The sequence below is a fragment of the Gastrolobium bilobum genome, unplaced genomic scaffold (genome assembly GCF_033153095.1).
Source record: "Gastrolobium bilobum isolate Gb01-03AN ecotype WA unplaced genomic scaffold, APGP_CSIRO_Gbil_v1 utg15090, whole genome shotgun sequence".
Taxonomy (NCBI): Eukaryota; Viridiplantae; Streptophyta; class Magnoliopsida; order Fabales; family Fabaceae; genus Gastrolobium; species Gastrolobium bilobum.
In genome coordinates this window covers 418,946-439,224 of record NW_026898506.1, presented here as the reverse complement: position 1 = coordinate 439,224, position 20,279 = coordinate 418,946, and the positions used below count along the sequence as shown (strand labels likewise).

Genomic DNA, 20,279 nt, shown 5'->3' with positions numbered 1-20,279 from the left:
ATCTTTCAAAAGCTATATCTAATATATGCATAAAATTTTAGTCTGAATAATAATAATCTGAATAGTAATAACTTGTAGAAGGTAAACTATGTTCGTCAAACAATACAAATCCTTCTTCTTCGTAAATATTCTGAAAGTAATAATACTCTTCTTCGTTAAATTCTAATTCTTTAAAATTCTTTTTCAAAACAGTCTTTATTAAATGATCTTTAGGATGATTAGTATCTATGCAATCAACTATAGAACACAAATATTTATAATATCTATATTTTAATGGATTTTCTAAAGTGTTATCTTGTAAAAAGAAAGTTTCTAATTCCCACTCTGATTTTTGTTGTGTTTTTCCGTAGAAATGATTTATAATAAAGTTTTGGAATTTGTTCCAGAAAAATTCTAAACTGATTTGATTTGAAATTTTTATAATGACTTTTATCCTACTCAGTACTCTCCTTTCCACATCCTAAGATTGTTTCCCATGTCTCTCATGTGTAATTTAACATGATCATGTCATGTGGGAGGATTTTAACCATTAATAATTAAATCAATAGTGATGATTGTATAACTTCCGATCCTTATATTTTTTCTCTCCTCCCTTATCACCATTAACTCACCCATGTATGATTATGATTGCCCCACATGACATAGTCATGTTAATTAGCACATGAGAAATTCACTCCTAAATTTTTATTGATTCGGACCACTTAAAATTTGATACTACTGCAGCACCAAAACTCTTCTCTGAGAAGAGAGCCTTTATACTCTTGGGTTTCGAACATGTTTTTTCATAAAGAGCCTTTATTTCATCATCCTATTCTATGATTTGTTTCCAGCTGTATTTTGTGAAATACATCTCTATTGGTTTGTAAGAATGTATGCAATGGGCCTTTCAATTCCTTTTCTGTAAAGTGCCTTCAATTTCAAACATGGCTAATTCCTGAGTAAGTTGTGTTTGTTTTCTAGGGCTAGATGAAAATGGGGGCAATTTCAAAGGAAAAGAAGTCCAATATTGATCGTAGACCACTAATTAGCTATACTTCTAATAAAAGTTAGATTCGTAAAATTAACTCACATTCTCAATAATTATTGACGATCAATCAAATATAGCAGAAAATTTGAATCAATATTTTTGGAAAATTCACTTTCCTAACATATTCCTAGGAATCTCTCCACTCACTATTGGTTGAAATTGTGAATTAAAGATATTGCAGAAAAATAGATAAAATACACAAAAAAAAAAAACAATTGTATTCATAATACCCTACCTTTAGAGGCTGAAACTAATAAAAAAAGCAGAAGATGCTGAGAGCTGAGCAGCATGGGTGAGAATATGTATTCGATCTTTTTCAGTAGTACTCGAATCTATTTACTTATTTTTAATGGATATTTAAATGTTCATTTTCAAAATTTCAATGAAAAAAAAATAGTTCATTCTATTCAATATCTTTATGGGTTAATTTAAGGGTAAAGAAGAAGAAAAAATTCTTTTGTTATTTTTTTAATAATGAATAATGATGAAAGGATTACTTTGTTTCGCAATAACAAATATTCACAGCAAATTCATCGAAATGTTAAAAATATAAGACATCTTTTATGGATATTTTCGATTTTAGTACTAAAAACACTGCTTGTTTCTATCCTCATGAATTGGATAATACTATGCTATTTTCTATGCTTATATTAGTACTATTTACTTTGTTCATTGGGATCATGGGAATTTCTTTTGGTAAGAAGGAATTAACAATTTGGATTTTTTTTCTAAATTGTTAACTCCTATAGATCTTTCACACCAAAATTCAAATGATTCTTTCTATTGTTATGCATTTTTGAAAAAATGCAACTTTATTGCTTTTTTAGAATTATATATAGCCTTTTTTTAAATTGTTATTCCTGTATCCGTCTTGAATTAGATTAGTTGTAAATCAATAAATCGATGAAATATTTACAAAAAATTAAATAAATAAAAAAGCAAAAGAGAAAAACCGTTTTCTGTATATTCATTTATTTATGAATTTTATGTTTATTATTTTACATGACATAACTTCAATTTCCTACGCACACATTAAAATGGTGAGATCCATATATTTTCGTTGTCTTTCATCTTCTACTTTCTCTCTCCTCATTTAGTGCGTGTGTTGGAAATTAATGTTATGTTATAACATTAATAAAACCATTTATTTATTAGGAGCGAGTGAAGCAAAGTGGGTTGGGTTGCAGCAATGGCTACAATTTCACCAACACTAGCAAGACCCTTATTCTCCTACACTCCAAGATTTCTCTCACCATCAAACACCCCATCTTGTGTTCACAAACACAACAACACCTCCCTGTTGTTGGTATTGTCTTTCAGTTCGAGGAAAGGGAACAACACTCCTCCATCACCGGAAACACAGTGTCCTGTTCCAGAAGAACAGCAACCCATAAAGGAGTACCAGTCACTCTCAACCTCATTCCCCTTTTCATGGGCCTCCCGCGACATCGTCGAATACATCTCACGCCTCTTCGTCACCGGTGCCTCCTTCGCCCTCTTCGTCGGTCTCCCGGTCGCCTGGTTCGGCTCCGTCACCGCCCAATCGGAACTGTTGAAGCGAATTATGTGTGCTGCTTCGAGTGGCATCTTCGCCGTCACCCTCGCCGTTCTCAGAATGTATCTGGGTTGGGCTTATGTTGGCAATCGCTTGCTCAGTGCCACCGTTGAATGTATCTTTCTTTTTCTCATTTTATTTACATCTATATATTAATCTTTACGGCGAAGAATACTACCATTTTAGCTTTATTACTCTTATTACTGGTTCGATGAATTTGAAATCAATGATAATTAATTTTTATTTTATTTTATAACCATTGATTTCAAACGGATACTAATAGAGTAGTAAAAATAGTTAGGCTAAAATAATAGTAAATATAACCTTTCTTATCTATATATTTATTAAATTTGTATTTAGTGAGTGATAAACAACCATTTAATTTAACAGCTCAATATTTCTTATATTATATCTCTCTACTATATTCACTCACGCAAAAGTGCCCTTTTGGACTTATAACATGAATATTGCTTAGTTTTATCTTATGCTAGTTAATTTCATTAGAAAGTGAAACCATCGTCACATGACTATTTTTTTTTGGATAACAAGGAAAGATTACAAAACAAAACACGTCAAACTCAGATATGGGGTAAGCTACCCCCATTTGGTCCCTCAAAAGAAGTTGGTTGCACTCCATGGGAGGCCTGTCCAGAATCTCCAACTCCCAACTGAACGTTGGAAGAGGATGCCAGCCAATCAGCTACTGCATTACCCTCTCTATATGTATGAGATAATTCGACCCTCCAGTCTTTCCTAATCAAGGATCTAATCCTCTTTACCAATGAGCAGAAGGGGTGGCTATCAGCGCAACCATCCTGCGAAAGCTGTAAGGCCGTATTAGAATCTCTTTCAATGCAGACACTTCTGAAGCTTCTATCCTAAGCCAGAGTGAGACCATGATAGATACCTTTCAATTCCGCTATTAGCGCATTACCCTGACCAGTGTAGATCCTCAAACTCACGATCCAGTTACCTCCATCACCTCGGATTACTCCTCTGCAGGAAGTGATGCTTCCGTCATGGGAGCTAGAGCCATCCGTGTTAACTTTCATCCACCCAAACTTGGGATGTTTCCAGCGAATGAAAGCTTCTGATCTTTTCCTCGGAATAATGTTAGCAACAACATGCATCTTGTCAACAATGTTAATACTATCCACAAGGCTTCTAATACGGATTAAGGTACAAGGGGTATTAGGAGCTTTCCCGTTGAAAATGAAGTCATTTCTATCGAGGCAAATGCACCAACAAGTAACTCCAAATATGACCCGCTTGTGATCCTCCAAGTTACCGGAATCCTTTTTCAGGTTTACCTCTAACCACCTCTCCATAGGGAGATTAAAGAAGGAAACTAGGATATCCGCTCCTAAAATAGACCTCCACACTTTGTGGGCCCAGACTCAATCCTGATCAAATGCAGGCTACTTTCCACAGGTGAGTTGCATCTAGGGCAGTTAGCAATATCACTCATGCCTCTACTCATTCTCTGCTCATTAGTGAGGATCTTGTTATGGAGCAGAAGCCAGAGGAAAACTCGAATTTTCTGCGGCCCATTCCACTGCCAAGGGAGATCCCAAACATTAAGGCTTGGGCTAGGGCACAACTCAACATTATTATAAGCACTCCCAACTGAGAAGTCCCCATTATTCGACCCTTCCCATATTATCCTGTCCTCGCCATCGTACTGAGATGGAGGAGATTGGCCAGCTATGAGGTTAACTATCTGGGCTGGGAGGAGATTCCAAAAGAGGTTCCAAATCCAGCATCCACGGTGATCAACAAACCTACTCACACACCAGCTAAGTCTTTCCTCAGGAATCTGATCAATCGCCAATGACACCAGGTTTTCCATATTGGGCAGCCATTTGTCGCACCAGAAATTGGTGCTATTACCTTTTCCAACCAAGATTCTCGAGTTAGCAACCACTTCAGGCCAGGATTTTATAACTCCCTTCCAAAGGTTGGATTTGGTAGCATGTATGTTAAGATCAGGTATAAGGTCATCACCTACACCATACTTGTTACGCACCACTTTAACCTAAAGGGAGTCACGTTTGGTAAGCACCCCATGGCCAATCTTCATAATCATGGCTTTATTCATAAGCCTAGCTTGTCTCAGACCAACTCCACCACTAGCTTTAGGAGAGCACAAAGTGCTCCAATTCACCAGGTGCGTTTTCCTTATCTCCGGAGAAGATACCCATATGAAGCTTCTCGTGCATCTGTCAAACTCATCACAAAGACTCAGAGGGAAGGAAACCGATTGCATAGTATACGTAGGGAGGGCCGAGATAACAAACTTGGCCAAGGTTATCCTACCTGCTAGAGATAACGTTTGGTTGCTCCAGCTGTTCAGACTGCTCTGAACTCTCTCCAAAACATGAGATAGAGAATCTCTAGACACTCGCTTGTGATGTAACAAGATCCCTAGGTATTTACCTAGGTCACCAGTAAGGTTGATACTCAGACTTTCGTTGATTTCCTTAGCCCTAAGAAAACATATATTCTTCGAAAAGAAAACTTTGGACTTTTCCCTATTGATGCTCTGACTAGACGCTTGACAGAAAGTTCTAAGAATCTGATTGATCACATGCGCTTGATCTAACGAAGCTTCAGCAAAGAGTAAAATATCATCGGCAAAGAGAAGATGGGTTAGAGGAGGCCCATTTTTTTCAAAATAACTGGCTTCCAGGCATTAACTTGATATGCAACCTGGATCATGTGAGCTAGTCTCTCCACTCACAGCACGAAGAGATATGGAGACAATGGGTCACCTTGCCTCAGCCCTCTACCTGGCTTAAACTCCTTAGTCTTCTTACCATTCCATAGCAGGTTCATGGAGGATGAGCTAACACACAGATCAATCAGCTTCATGATATTCTCATGCAGATTGATTTCCACAAGGGTGTCATGCACAAACCTCCAATCATCGTCACATGACTATGATATACACTGAACAATCACGTAGATAACAAGAAAACTTTCAGTACAACCGTTGTACCTACATTCTTACCATGAAAAAAAAATTCTCTTTTTAATAAAAGAGAGTTTTTAGTAGAAAAGGAGTATCGAATTCGGTACTCCCATAGTATTAAAAAAAATTCCATTTGAAAATTTTTCAATAGATAATCATTTCATCTAAAAATTTAAGTTGTTAAAGTGAAGTTCATAATGAGTTTATATCATATTTGTCATTTAGTTTTTTTTTTTTTTTTTTTTTTATAAGCTGTCATATAAATTTAGGTTTAACTTGTATTTATAAATAAACTTAGGAAGTGACTTCCAAGTATATTTTGAAGTTATTAATATTTTGACAAATTGCATAATCACTATTCTCTTCATATTGCAGATGAGGAGACAGGGTGGTATGATGGTCGGGTAGGTTTTATTTTTTTCTACCGATTGTTTTACCTCACTAGCGTAAAATCCAGGTGCTGTGTTATTTGTTGTGTTTGCTTGCCTACATCATATAATATAAATTGCTTGCTTGAAGGTTCCGGTGTCTACTTTGTGTTTTTCTATGTTATTTTGGTTCTGGATTGTTCACCTGGAGGTTCTAGTTTCTCCAAGTCTGAATGAAGAAATTTCAATCAATTTATGTTAAAAATACTGTTGTATAATGGTGTAGTCCACCGCAGGTGTATAGAAAATGAAGTCAAAATATCTTAGCAGAATGCTATTTAGTAGATGATGTGCAATGAAGGTATGAGCACATGATGCTGCTTGAAAAGTACATGGATGAGTAAGTTGATGGCATTGATGGTGCTTGCCGTGTCCATTTGATAAGATCTTTTGTGGTGTTCTGTCTTGTGCGCCTTCATATGCCTGGAAAAAATGCAAACATGAAAGGATTCCTGGGAACTCATTAGAAAGTAACCTCATTCTCCTCCACTTGAGTGGCTTATTCAACATTTTTGGTAGATCCAAAACTTAACTTTTGGCCGAAACTATATATAATGTAAGGCCAGATGCCCTTGTCTTGTGAGTTAGGTACAAATACCTTCGCATGAGTTTTTTTATTTTTATGTTGGGTGGCATGCACAAATGCGTTTTACTATTGGAATATTTGAGTCAGAGAGAAAAAGTTTTTAGTCTAGAATAAGTTTGCTTTTGCTATTAAGCCTAAATGTTTTTCTCAACAGATATGGGTGAAGACTGCTGAAGTTTTGGCACGTGACAGGCTCTTGGGATCATTTTCTGTAAGCATTCTGTTAAACCACTGCTACTTTGACTTGTAACTTTACTGTTGTTGCTGGAGACTCCTGTTAACCATGAGCTATAGCGTTATTTATTCTTACTTTCTATTGGCCCTACTTTAATTGTTTTTAAACATTTAAGATTATGTTGGTAGTGGAGCTAGAATCACTATTGTGACTGAAACAGCAATGTCTCATAGTCATTGCCTTATCAATGTTCAGGAATTATTTCTAACTTAAAACTGCAGAAAAATATGTTTTTGATAGCTGGGGCTTAATTTATCCTGTGTTGATATATGCGGTAATTTGATTGTGGAATTTGAACTAGTGATTTTTTGTTTGAATGTTACTCTTCCAGTAATTTATGTTTATCTTTGTGAATCCTTGGATGAAAATTATACCGTAGACAATGACAACCACAAATTGAAACTTGCAGTTATGTTATTTGTCTTTTACTTCTGTATGTGGGCAATTATTGTTTTACTTACCATATGGTTCTATTTCACAACACAATTGTTGCCATCTATCTCATTAATAATGGTTAAAGTTTTACAGTAACAACTGCCTAACCTTATCAACAACAAAAAATGGATAATGTTTGCTACATAATAATTGACTTACTTAGCATCTTTTGTTATGTTTAAGGTCAAGCCTGTACTGAGTAGATTGAAAATTACTCTAGTCACTCTGGCAACATCATTACTTGTATGTGCTGTTGTCCTCATTAACATTGAGGGGGACCAAAACGACCTTTATCTAACATCAAAAGAAGGTGGAGTTCGAGTTGTCCCTGGAGTTTACAATGATGATTCTGCAAGATCATTTGAACCAGACGCCTTTTGTGGTGAACCTGATCTTCAATAGTACATAGCCACTTATACGAAAGAATTCTTAATCCTGGGCCTTCCATGCATTGTATTAATTAGGAGGGAAGGGGTGCTTCATATATTCAGCATCGAATTCTATACTTCCTGTACATATCTTATAGTGTATTGTACAAACCATATATTTAGTAGCATTTCAAATTAATGTTAAGTTGAAAATAAAATGAACATATGTTCATTATCAGTTTGTTACTCTTTCTCTCTCTCCATTATGGTGTGTGTTTTGGACTCAACACTCATCCAAAACACACACCATAATCATTGAGTCTTCATAGGATTTCCTAACTTAAGTGGAATACCCTTCCAATGACTAATTTTTCCCTTCCTTTCAGCATAGTGAAAACGAGTTAGGACAGCTTAAGGTAGATTTTTTCCTTTTAAGCCTATATAGACACTTTTGGATGGATTTTTATTTGTGAAGCTGTTTGTGTTTTTTTTTTTTTTCCTTCCAAAATAAAAAGTATTTTTTAAATCGTGTGTGTTTGAAGCCATCGTTTGATAAAAGAAGTTAAAAGTATGTTTTTTGGGAATCTAAGTTAAAAGAAGTTGAAAAAAACCAAAATATTATTTTTTTAGTTAAAAATATTTTTAAAATATTAATTCAAACTCTAAATAATTGGGGGTTTTAAAAAATAATGCATAAATTTTTTTTTTTCAAACCCATTCAAACAAATCCAAAAACATTCAAAATAAAAGAGAAACAAAGGCGCCCCTAAAGAAAAAAATCCACTTTGATACAATCTCAGAGAAAAATTATGAATTTCATTCATAATTGAATAACACATTAATAGGTTAGCTATATGCACGAAAACCTTCGGAGAATGGGAAAGAAATTAACGTTAGATCCCACGGTATAATTTTCATCAAAGTAAAATTTATAAGGGTTCGTTTTTTCTACAGTCAATGTAGATAATTTATCTGCATTGAGCCTAAAATGACATCTTTTTGAGACGAAAATCAAAATATTTTTGTAATTATAATTTATTTCAGAGTTATAATAGTCTTTTTCATTATAATTTTTTAATTTTTCAACGCAAAACAACGTCGTTTTGATTTTAGAAACATTAAAGCCAATTTATAATCCGAAAATATATAATTATAATCGATTACTGCAAAATTTTATTATTACGGTTTTCCTCATAGTGGAATACTATTACTTCACCAAAGATTTTTTTGTATTTTTTTCAGCGGGTGACAATGCATGTGAATGTTTCCCTGCTTGGTAACTTAGAGTGAAATCTAATTCATAATAATGATAAGTTTTGGGTTAAGATTCTAAAACATAAATATTTGAAGGAATCATCTATTCCTTCAAATAATATGTGGATGTCCATTTTAAAAGCAATTGCTTCCTTAAAAGGGATTATACGTGGTGTGATGAGGAATCTCTATATCAATTAGTGGATATTGTGCACGTCACCGACATTGACCTTCAAGTATGGAATGTATAGTAAATTACCGGAGTGGATTCTCTCATGTGCTAAATGACATAACAATGTCACGTGGGACAATCATAATCATACATGGGTGATAAGGGAGGAAAGAGAAAAAATATAAGAATAGAAAGTTACACAATTATCATCGTTGATTTAATTATTAATGATTAAAATTCTCTCACATGACATGATCATAATTACACATGAGAGGATCTATTTCCAGTAAATTTCGGTTGTCTAAATTTTAACCCATTTCAATAGAAGTGAGGCAAAAAAAAAAAGTTTATATTTAATGCATGTTTAGAAACGTCTAATTATGAAAAATAATTTTTTTTTGTTTCAAGTTCTTTAAAAAATCATTAACTTTTAAATTAAATTATTTTAAATAATTTTAAAAAAAGAATTATTTCAAAATATATAAGACTTTAACGTTTCTACAATAAATGTAAATAAAATATTTACATTCACTTCTAAAATAATGTTGTTTTGGATTGAAAAATTAAAAAATTATAATGAAAAAAACTATTATAATCCTGAAATAAATTTAATTATAAAAATAACTTAATTTCTGTCCTAAAATAATTTTGAGTTCAACATAATAACTAAGGGATTATATTTTCTTATGCAACATGAGATAAGATATCTCATGTTACATTCACAAACTTAGGTGGGTTCCATTGCATAGAAAAAAGATAAAAAGAATTTGAAATGGGTCCCATGTCTTTTTGAATGTGTAGAAGAGACTTATTATTTTCTATCACATGAGATTAATATTTTCCAATAACTTATCCAACGTAGAAAAATCGAACCCAATAAACAAATAAACACAGGTTCTGCGATTGCATGAGTGAAGAAAAGTAAGCATTGGCATTGGTTAGATGCACCACCCAACACAGTTCCACCCGTTTGACATAGACATAGCCAGCAATTACCATTTTTGCAGTGCGTGTCGTGCTCAGAACAGTGCAGACATCAACGTAATCTTAAAAGCAATTAAAAGGGGTTCCCATATATTATTGCAACTTGCATTACAAAAAAACACATGAAAGAAAAATGCAAACTATAGATAGAGACATAGTAGGGGCCCACCATGGAAGAGTAAAATGAAAAAATTAACAGAGGTTCATGCACCTTTCCCATTTCCCGTTTCCCGTTTCTTGCTTCTGTATCAATTCAAAACAACCATAGGTTTTCCCAACTGAAATAATAATAATTAAATGAATATAAAAAAAAATCTTTGATATTAAATTATAATTCTTAAAAGAGAAGAGATTGTGGACCTTGTGAATGAAATTTTTTATTTTTATTTTTATTTTAAGCGGTTTGGTCCCTCAGAATAAATCATACAAGTCTTGAGCATTTCTGGTTCTCAGCAATGACCTTCAACAGCTTCTCTTCTGCATCTTGGTCACCTCTTTCAATCTTAAAATCTTCTTCAAAGTTCATTGGAGCTTTCTTATATGATGTACTTCTATCATATTTTTCTTAGGTAAGGACTGAGGACAGTTCAAACAATTATTTCTTTGGTTTTTCTGACATGTTATTGAAATTGAAGTGTTATATATGCTTTTTGATATCTCCAATGTGATGAGACTTCTGGGTATTCATCTGCTTTTCTTTGCAAATGCAAATGTAATGGGGACATTAGAATACCCCTTTTTCAAGTACTAATTTTTCTTCTGTTGCCTATTCTTCTTGTATTTGTTTTAGGGACTGAAGTGAATTGCTTCCATGGTTAAAGGATTTAACTTTTTTATTATTTTGAAAGACTTGTTGCCATGGAGCCAACTTTGACTTATTGGCTAAAAGCTTATTTTTTGTGTGCTTCATTGCATATCTCTCTCTTTGATCTTCTCTATTAGTGTTGTAATTGGCTTTCTGCTTGAATCTGTGATTTGACATTGGACACAGTTGATCTTCTCTATTATGTTTTATGTAATTGGCTTCATGCTAGGTGGGAAGGGGACATCCAGTCTTATCAAAATTAATCTGTGAATGGGGTAGTTCAATATGAACCTTACGTGATGTCAATGCCACTATGCATGAATGTTCTTATGTGGCTAATTAATTTCCAGAATTAAGTAGAATTAGCACAAATAATTTTTTGGATTGATGATCTATTTAAGTATTTCATCTCATTTAGACACATAGGTTATTCGTAATAATTTCATCGAGTAAAGCTCATTTTGAGTCCCTAACAAAAAACACGATCCTCACTTTAGTCCCTTACAAAAATAATTAGTCGTTTGGTCCCTATGAAATTCAAAGTTGACCTATTTTAGTCTTTTCGAGAGACTAATGTGGGTCTTTTTTGAATTTGTAAGGGACCACGATTTCAACTAAATGGGTCCACTTTGAATTTCTTAGGGACCCGAGACTAACTTTTTTTTGTAAAGGACTAAAGTGGGGAATGTGTTTTTTGTTAGGGACCCAAAAAGGAGTTTACTCTAATTTCATCTATGCTGTGTAGGACAATGATAGGTGTAAGAAAAAAGAACTGTTTTCCATCCTTTGAGATATTTTGGGGTAGATTTTTGTGCTATGGTTACTCATTGTCTGCTTAGCTTATTATTATAATGGGTCCGTCGCTTCTCATGTGACTGCTGATGAGAAAAGTTGCAGCAAATTTTTAACACTAGAATACACGTGCGGATTCTATCAAAAAAAAAAACCAGGATTCAGACGCGTATCCTGATAAAAGTAAGTGTTGCTACACTTTTTCCCTTCTGCAGTCACATAAGAAGTACTTTCCCCTATTATAATTGCCTCCTTACATAAAATAAGTTAAACTGCTTGACCAAATGTGGGAAGGGAAACAGTGGGCTAATCATGTAAAGCTTGCTACGTTATTGGAACAAAAATGATGTTGATCTTTAATATTGTAGGAATAAGTTTGAACTAGATGTAGGCCGGTGCATTGTGCAGGCATAGAAGCTAAACTTTTTTAAGATTGTGATACTGAATTTTACCAAAAAAACCAAATTGATTAATTGTTAGTGCATCTTATATGTGAATTATATTTAAACTTTCTTAATAAACTCAAATTATATGAAGCATGAGAATTGTTTAGCTTATTAATGCAAGATATCTGCCCCTATCGCCAATTTACTGTCTTAGTAAATCATTTGGAGACCTGTATTTTCAAGAGATCTTCTTCAGTTGGTCCTTGGACCATTATAAGAAGGTTACTGTCCTCAGCTACTTATTTGGGATTTGTTCCATGTGAGCTATGTTGCAAAAATGCTTCTTTATCTCTGACCCTGCTTCTTGCAGATTTGATTCATTGTAAATACAATTGGAAATGTTGTAGTATATTATAATGTTGCATTTAAATCTCATTCAAGACTGTAAATAGACAAATAAATAGATAAATTGGTTGATGAGGTGGATGCAGGGAGTTGAATTGATTAAAACAGCATCTACCACTGTGAGGTGTATGATGAGGTGGCAATGTGGCATTAATATTGTAGGAATAAGTTTTAAGAATCTATTTTTGATGAACTTTTGGTGTGAATAAAGTTTTACACTGTCATTCAATAATGCATTATCTCATCGTTTTAATGAGTTTGACAACTCGTTTGTTATTAAACTTATTAAATGATGTGGCAACACATCATTGGATGATTGTGTAAACTTTGTTTACAATGATAGTACATACAAACTAAATTCTAAGTTTAAATTGGCTAAGAATTATCTCAGAAGGTGATGTGTTAAAGCATCCCATTTCATTTAAAAATCTTATTAAGGCCATGCCTGAAACCATCTCTCCCCTATGGAATTATCAGTAAGACATAAATAAGGTATAGTAAACTTTTGTGAGCAGCGGACGACATTTTTCCTTTTGCTTTGGATGTTGGATGGTTGATGATATATATATGCTTAAATATGATAATATTATTATGCTTTGGTTGTTCATTCTAGACTTCTGGTATTGTCCTTGAGAAATTTCCTGATTATTGTGATTATCTAGAAAGGGAGGATGTTGGCATGTGAAAAGTTTACCTGTTTCAAAACTTTCTCACTCAGAAATTTTAATTTCTGCTGTGACATTTGATATCTTAAACATTTATACTTTGTGAGAACAGATTTGGTTGGTGTTTGTTCTCTGAGCTTGTATTTGATGTCATCTTATTTATATGCTTCAGGTCCTTAAACATATGTGCGATTCCCTGCATTATATATACCTTTGAGATTCTAGACCGTAGTTAGTCATACACCCAATTTTAGATTAGGTATTTGTGCCATAAAGTGTGTCATTGCTGAATTAAATTTATAAAATCGATGAAGAAATAACTAACTGTCTCACTTGATCTTATCATTGTATTGTGAGCAGAGTTGCGATGTCTGGAGGAGTAGTTTGATACGGTGATGCATCTCCAGAGAAACTTGAGCAAAGCTGCATGCTGTGCGGTAGACTTTTACTATGGAGTTAAAAGCAAGTTATGATATTGAGCATTCACATTCTGGGCAAATAATACAGCATGAGCTGTGGCCTTTAGATCCAATTGATCCAAAGAAGTCAAACTTTCCTTGTTGTTTGGTTTGGAATCCACTTCCTGTTGTCTCATGGTTGGCACCCTTCATTGGCCATGTTGGCCTTTGCAGGGAGGATGGAGTTGTTTTAGATTTTTCAGGATCATATCTTGTGAATGTTGATGATTTTGCATTTGGTCCAGTAGCAAGGTACTTGCAACTTGATCGTGCACAGGTACTGTTTATCAAATTCACTATCTCTATCTCTTGTTGCCCTCTTGTCCGTTCGGATTGTTCACATTCATGCAAGCATAGCATTCATAAACACATGCATGTTTTGCGATACAGAGTTATGCCAAATTCAACTTTATTTTTTGCTGGTGATGGGGTTTTGGGGGACTAAAGAACTTGTCTGGCTAATGTAGCTATGTGTGAAACTATTGAGGTCAAACACTGATGTGTTAGGAAAATACCTATATAACTGACTGCAAATATTGATAATTATATCCTCATTAGAAATGGGTTGCATTTGCAGCTAGAGGGCTCTGTGAAGTCAAAACCTACAAGTCATGTTCCATTTGAATCTAAGAGGTTTTACCTTGTGATAAATAAATTCTTTAGCTATTAATAAGAAATTTGAGAGGGCGAGTCTTGGGGCAGTGATGAGATTGCTCCTTATGACCGAAAGGTCAAGGATTCGGGAAACGGTCTCTTTGCAAAATATGCAAAGATAAAGTTGCGTATACTCAACTTTTACTCGTATCCTTGCAAGTCGGGGAGCCTTGTACACCGGAGGTTTTCCCCTTGAAATAAAAATTCCTTACCTGACTTTTCCTCTCCTATTTATCAAGATTGATTGAATCAGGAAATTTTGTTATTTCACCTTTCTTTCTCCCTTTTATAAGTTCTCATTCTTGTATTTGATATTGCCATTTCTAAATAGGTAGATATCATAAGATGCTATTTAAAGTCAGCACATGAAATTTGCAATTGGTTTTTCTACACCACAGTTAGGTTATTGGTGCATGATTCCTGATACTAAACCTTTATGGTACTTATGATTTTGTTTTTAACTCCAGCTGTAAGATAGCGGAGCACGCATGCTAAATTCGAATAAAGATGTATTTGTTATCCTAACAAGCTCAGATTATTGTGTATGTGATGATTCTACCTTGTTTTTGAAAAATAATTGGGTTGTAGTTATGTTGACATATGTATCCTTGGAATCCATTTGCAAAGCTCTCCCCTTTCCTTTACCCCTTAAAATTTTGGTTGGAGTCAATTTTTGTTGTTTGGAAGTGTTAACTCAAATTTGACATTCTGTGGAATTTGAGATGTGCCAGTGTTGCTTCCCTCCTAACCTATCTGCGCATACATGCAAGCATGGCTACCGGCATGCTGAGTATGGGACTTCAATCACATGGGATGGTGCCTTACAGTCAAGTTTGCGGCACTTTGAGACAAAAACTCACAACCTTTTCACGTGCAACTGCCACTCATTTGTTGCAAACTGTCTGAATCGGCTCTGTTATGGTGGGTCAATGAGTTGGAACATGGTAAATGTAGGAGCCTTGATACTATTTAAAGGGCATTGGGTTGACTTCAGGTCAATTGTAAGGTCTTTCTTGCCTTTTGTTGTGGTTGTTTGCATAGGTGTTCTCATGGTTGGGTGGCCCTTCTTACTTGGGCTACTATCCTTCTCTCTTCTCTTAATAGGGTGGTTTCTATTGGGTACTTACCTAGTTAGAAACCTATTAGAGTGCTAGGTGTTCTCTTTAATTGAAGGATGGTCATGTTTGTGTTTCCTCCTCACCAAATAATAGTTTCCAATGTCTATATTGTTATTTGAACAAGAACACAAGTCACTTATGGAAAGTTAATGAAATAGCTTCCAGTTCTCCCAACCCTGAAAGTGTCCTTGAACATTTCACTGCTCAATTGTATTTTATTATTCCCTACCAGTCAGCTGAAATCGTACCAAATAGCATTGTTATTTGTTACTTTACTTTTGGTCAATAATAAATAGTTATAATGTTGTTATATTAAAATAAAAAAAGCTTTTCCTTTCTTCGTTCTTTAAAATAAGCATATTCTAATTATGAATGAGATTATAATCCTTATGCGAAATTGGCCGCTTAAAATTATGACCATAACATAGAAAAGATATTTTATCTATCTGTCTATTTAAATTAGGTACACCTATCGCAGAAGTTGAATGGTAAACAGTGAAAATGAAATTTGTTCGATTTCAGGACATGCACCACGAACAACCTATTGAACCCAAGAAAATTGGCCCGTTAACATTAGGAAAGTAATTGTCTTGTGTTCAACGAATAAAGAAAAATTGCTACTGAGGTACCTTTACTTCTACTCGCGGCATTGATATTAAAATGTTCTAAACTTGAAATCATATAATCTCTCTTCTAAACTTTCTATTATATATATAAAAAAAAAGCTATTAAAAATTATTATAAGTATGTATTAATGAATAAAGTGCTTAATTAAAATTATAGTATTCAAACATGAGATATATAATTTAAGAAAATAAATGACGACAAAATATTTATAAGTCACGAGACTTTTGTAAAACATTTCAAAAGATGTTATATTATATAAAAAAATATTATTAAATATAATTGAGGATTTTTGTTTACAAGAAACATTACCAACAAAAGAGTTAGGGGATAAGTGTATCGTTCAACCATCAAAATCTTATTAGTTATTACATGATGGAGCAGAGCTTAGAGTACGAAATAAACATGTTAATCAGCGTCACTGGACCAGCATTAGTGTCGGACATGTTCAAATAGCTCTGCTGCTATGCCAAGAGGCTCACAAGAAGTTGAAAAGAAAAAAGAAAAAAAATCAGGCTCCATACTTGGGAGCTTTCCAAAGCTTAAAGGCTATCTCATACAAGAACCTATCTGCCGGTATTGCAAGATTTCCACCATGCTGCATGACAACAAAATAGAGTGAAATAAAGGTTATACAGCAATGAAGCATTACAGTATCGCTCAACTAGCCAATCACTGGGACAATTCCAAGCAATATTAAACTTCAAAACCAAAGTAATGATTTCATGGATAGCACCGGTAAATTAAAATGATAGCATTTTTTTGCTCAAACAGTGATACTTTACAGAAACTGCAAATACTTGCAGAATCAAATGTGTTGATGGTATACTAGCAGAAACACTCAAGCACACATGATGTTGATCAATAACTTGAAAGTGTCAAAGACTAGAGTATGTGGAATTGTAGACTGAAAGCACGATTAAGAACAAGAAACAGAGCAGGACTTGTAATAAGTCATGCACCGCAATAAGAATACAAACACTAAAGGGCAGCCTGGTGCTATAAAAGCTCCCGCGCTCTGCCTAGGGTCCAAGGAATGGTTAGAACCATTATTTGGGTCTATAGTAGGCAGCCTTAACTTGCATTTGCAAGAAGCTAATTACATGATTCGAGCATGTGGCGTCCAAGTCACACAGCGACAACACCAATTAGTGTTTCTAAAAATAGAGACTCTAATTGGAATAAACCATGACTAACTTGTGAACAAAACTTGAAGTAAAATCTCAAAACAAACCTCCATGAAGTCTTCAAAGAAAAATTTCTGTGCATTATCCTTGCGAGTCACAGCATGTTGCCATTGAGCAATTAACATGGGAGAATGAAGCCTGTATCATTTGATATGGACATAAACACGCAAGACAATCCAGAGAGAAAGCAAGGATTACTGTGATCTTTAATTACTATACTTAATTACCTTACATCCTTCCGAGGAACTCCTCCTTTCATAGCATAACTTTGTAGAGGATAGAGCATTGAAAGATAAGAGTTCTTCTCATCTTTCCTCTTTAACACTGAAAACTTGGAATCATCATCCTGTAAGACCTTGCCATAGCTCATGACAAGGGAAAAGTGTAGACGAGAACTGATGTCAGATCCCGGTTGCGCTTGGCTCATTATATCACCAACCAAGGCATCTATATACTCCACATCAGAAGCAATCACTTTTTGTTCATAGCTATTGAGCTTTTCACCAGCTCCAATGTGAAAGAAAATAAGATCAAATTGGTTATTGTCCAGCACCTTCCCTTCTTGAAAGCCAAGCAACTTGAGCAGCTCAAGGGCTATGACATTATATTGTAATTCAGCGCTACAATCTTTCACCAACTCATCTAATTGAAGAACACTGAAGCCAAGTTTGGCACTAAAAGATTTCAAGCTTGAATTGTTGGTCAATATAGCAGCTTTCATTCCCATAAACCTGTATTCAGAGAAGGAAGTGCTTTATCTAATATAGTTCTGCTATAAAACAACAAATCAAAAATGGATAAAACAGACTAAGAGAATACCTATCAGGTAAAGTTTGTTTTGGTTGATCCTTTTGGCTATCATTACCAGTGATTTGCCCGTCCTAACAAGGAATAAGATAATCAATGAAAAAAAAAAATCTCAAATAGATACAATCTAACATAGGCATTCAAATCAATAACTAAAATCTGTAAGATTATATGGTTAGTATTAGAGATATACCTATCTAAAAAAATTAACTTTACACACGTGAACTATTCATTCGAATGCCAATGATCAAATGCAATAGTTTTGAGTAATTGGGTCTCACCATATTTAAATAAGTGTGGCATGCATCCAGCAGCACAGCAAATTCTCTAACTGTCCTCTCATCGTCGCTTTCTGAAAACTATATATTCAAGTGAATTTGAAGGTCGCATAGGTAACAAATGGGGGGCAAAAAAATTAAAACTTGTGTGTTAGACATTATTACAAACAGGTTGTGGAAGAGAATTATCATTGTAAAAAATAGAAAGAGGATGAAGGGAACCTGAGGGAGGAGAATTAGGGAGTGTCAAGAAACCGCAGGAGGCTTGGGAGGCGAAAGAGTGAAGGTGAGTGTGCGATGATGGATCGATGAAACGGGCTAACCCGTCACCCAATAACACCAGACCTCGGCTTGGTTTGTCTGCCATTGCTGTTCTTGCTGCCTGTGGTATCAGATGCACACCAGTGAGAGAAAGTAAATTATTCTCAAACTAAGAAAACTTGATTATCAGTTTTAGGTCAGTTAATGTTATGTGTAGAATAAAAAAAAAAAAAATTAATTGATTCTTGTATAATAGAAAGAAAAAGGTTTTATTTCTTTATTTAAAGGGCCTGTTTGATGGTATAAACATTGGGAATATTATCTCATATGTGTCCTTAGACAATTTGTCTCATATGACCCACAAAAAAGTAAGCATGACCTACTCTCCTTTTTTTTTCTTTTTTTAAGTGAGTCTCTCATATATGTTTTTTTTGTATATTACATGAGATCATTTATCTCATTCAACTTGAGAAACAATATCTCTATAAACCATTGGATAGATTATCATATCAAGTTTTTATCTATTGTTTTAATAATATCCTCTTTGCTCATTTTATCATATTTGTAAAAAGGTAAATTAGGATGAGATAGTTTATTCTGTCTATCTTTTTTTTATGTATATTTTGTTTATCACTCTTTAATACTGTCAGATCAGGAGTTCAAGAGAAGAAAAATATTGTAAAAGTTAGTTGAGATTATACTCCAAGAGTGTTGAAGAGTGATTGGCACGATAGATATAAAAAAGATAGGTAGAATAATTTATCCCAATTATGATAAGTAGAAATGTAAAAATGAACAAGATAATAATAACAAAAGTTATATCCTTTTTTTCATTCCAAATATAGCCTCCACTTGCTATCTCTATCATTCACTTTCGCCACCTCCATCACCGTTGACTATTATCATCGGTTATCAACCATTACTATCACCACCACCAGCTACCACCTTCATTGCCAACACTAGTCTCCACCACCGTCATCAATCAATCCCGTAATTGCCACCAACCATCCCCCACCTGCCATCGCCTTGAGCTACCGTCACCTCAGCATCCGCCACCAACCATCACCTCCATCATTTGTTAGTCACTACAATTGCCATCGATCATTGTTGGCATTTTCATTTCCACCCATTGCCACTTGCCCTAACAATTGCCATCACCACCACTTCAATTGGCTACTCGTATCTTCACCGGTCTATGTCACTAGTCACCGGTCATCAATATTGATAATCAATTTAAAATTTATATTTTAAAATTTTATTTAGTAATGATATAATTTTTTATTTTAAAAAATTTATAAGTTATTTATGTATTTTAATATATTTTATTTAAAATTATGACTTTTGAAATTTTTAGATAATTTAAAATAATAATTAATGTGTAAATAAGTAAAAAAAAGCAATTATAAAATTAAATTTTAAAAAATTATTTAAGATTATGTTAAAAAATATTTTTATCTATTTTTATCATATATTACCTCAAACACCAAATAATATAATATTATCTTATTAAACTGTTTATCTAATATACATCAAATACTATATAAGTTTATTATACCCACATCGTTTCCTATTCGTAACCATATCTCTCTTCTTATTTATCCTTATCTTGTCATATTATACAATGTTTTGATGTCATATTATGCCTGTAGTGTTGGACAAGAACTCCTTTAATAAAGCTTGATAAAGGTTTAGAACATCGATACTTCGGTGCCATATTATGCCTTTAGTGTTAGACAAGAAAGTATTGATGCTGGCGACCTCCGTTAATAAAGTTTGAAGTATTGAAAGTTTGAAACAAACCCATATTCTCTCTTCCTTAGGGGG

The 20,279-nt window shown here is 34.1% G+C and overlaps 3 protein-coding genes across 4 annotated transcripts; 2 read left to right on the top strand and 1 right to left on the bottom strand.

The window, feature by feature from the left end:
* The first annotated feature begins 2,174 nt into the window (after positions 1 to 2,174).
* Positions 2,175 to 7,809, top strand: LOC133316927 (uncharacterized protein ycf36). Its single transcript, XM_061518722.1, has 4 exons — positions 2,175 to 2,697; positions 5,929 to 5,957; positions 6,722 to 6,778; positions 7,421 to 7,809. Exons 1-4 carry the CDS (start codon positions 2,217 to 2,219, stop codon positions 7,637 to 7,639), a joined length of 786 nt encoding a protein of 261 aa, XP_061374706.1. The 5' UTR covers positions 2,175 to 2,216; the 3' UTR covers positions 7,640 to 7,809.
* A 2,504-nt stretch (positions 7,810 to 10,313) lies between these two features.
* LOC133316947 (protein REVERSION-TO-ETHYLENE SENSITIVITY1) lies at positions 10,314 to 15,480 on the top strand. Of its 2 annotated transcripts, none has more exons than XM_061518746.1 (3): positions 10,314 to 10,584; positions 13,429 to 13,803; positions 14,912 to 15,480. In XM_061518746.1, the coding sequence occupies exons 2-3, from the start codon at positions 13,519 to 13,521 to the stop codon at positions 15,332 to 15,334; spliced, it is 708 nt and encodes a 235-aa protein (XP_061374730.1). In that variant the 5' UTR covers positions 10,314 to 10,584; positions 13,429 to 13,518; the 3' UTR covers positions 15,335 to 15,480. The 2 variants fall into 2 exon arrangements, with proteins under 2 accessions (XP_061374730.1, XP_061374731.1); XM_061518747.1 differs by lacking the exon at positions 10,314 to 10,584 and adding an exon at positions 12,825 to 12,895.
* A 734-nt stretch (positions 15,481 to 16,214) lies between these two features.
* LOC133316948 (uncharacterized) lies at positions 16,215 to 18,684 on the bottom strand. The gene is made up of 6 exons (XM_061518748.1): positions 18,417 to 18,684; positions 18,198 to 18,268; positions 17,929 to 17,990; positions 17,337 to 17,840; positions 17,157 to 17,247; positions 16,215 to 16,520 (listed from the first exon to the last, which is right to left on the bottom strand). Exons 1-6 carry the CDS (start codon positions 18,559 to 18,561, stop codon positions 16,434 to 16,436), a joined length of 960 nt encoding a protein of 319 aa, XP_061374732.1. The 5' UTR covers positions 18,562 to 18,684; the 3' UTR covers positions 16,215 to 16,433.
* Between the last annotated feature and the right edge of the window lie 1,595 nt (positions 18,685 to 20,279).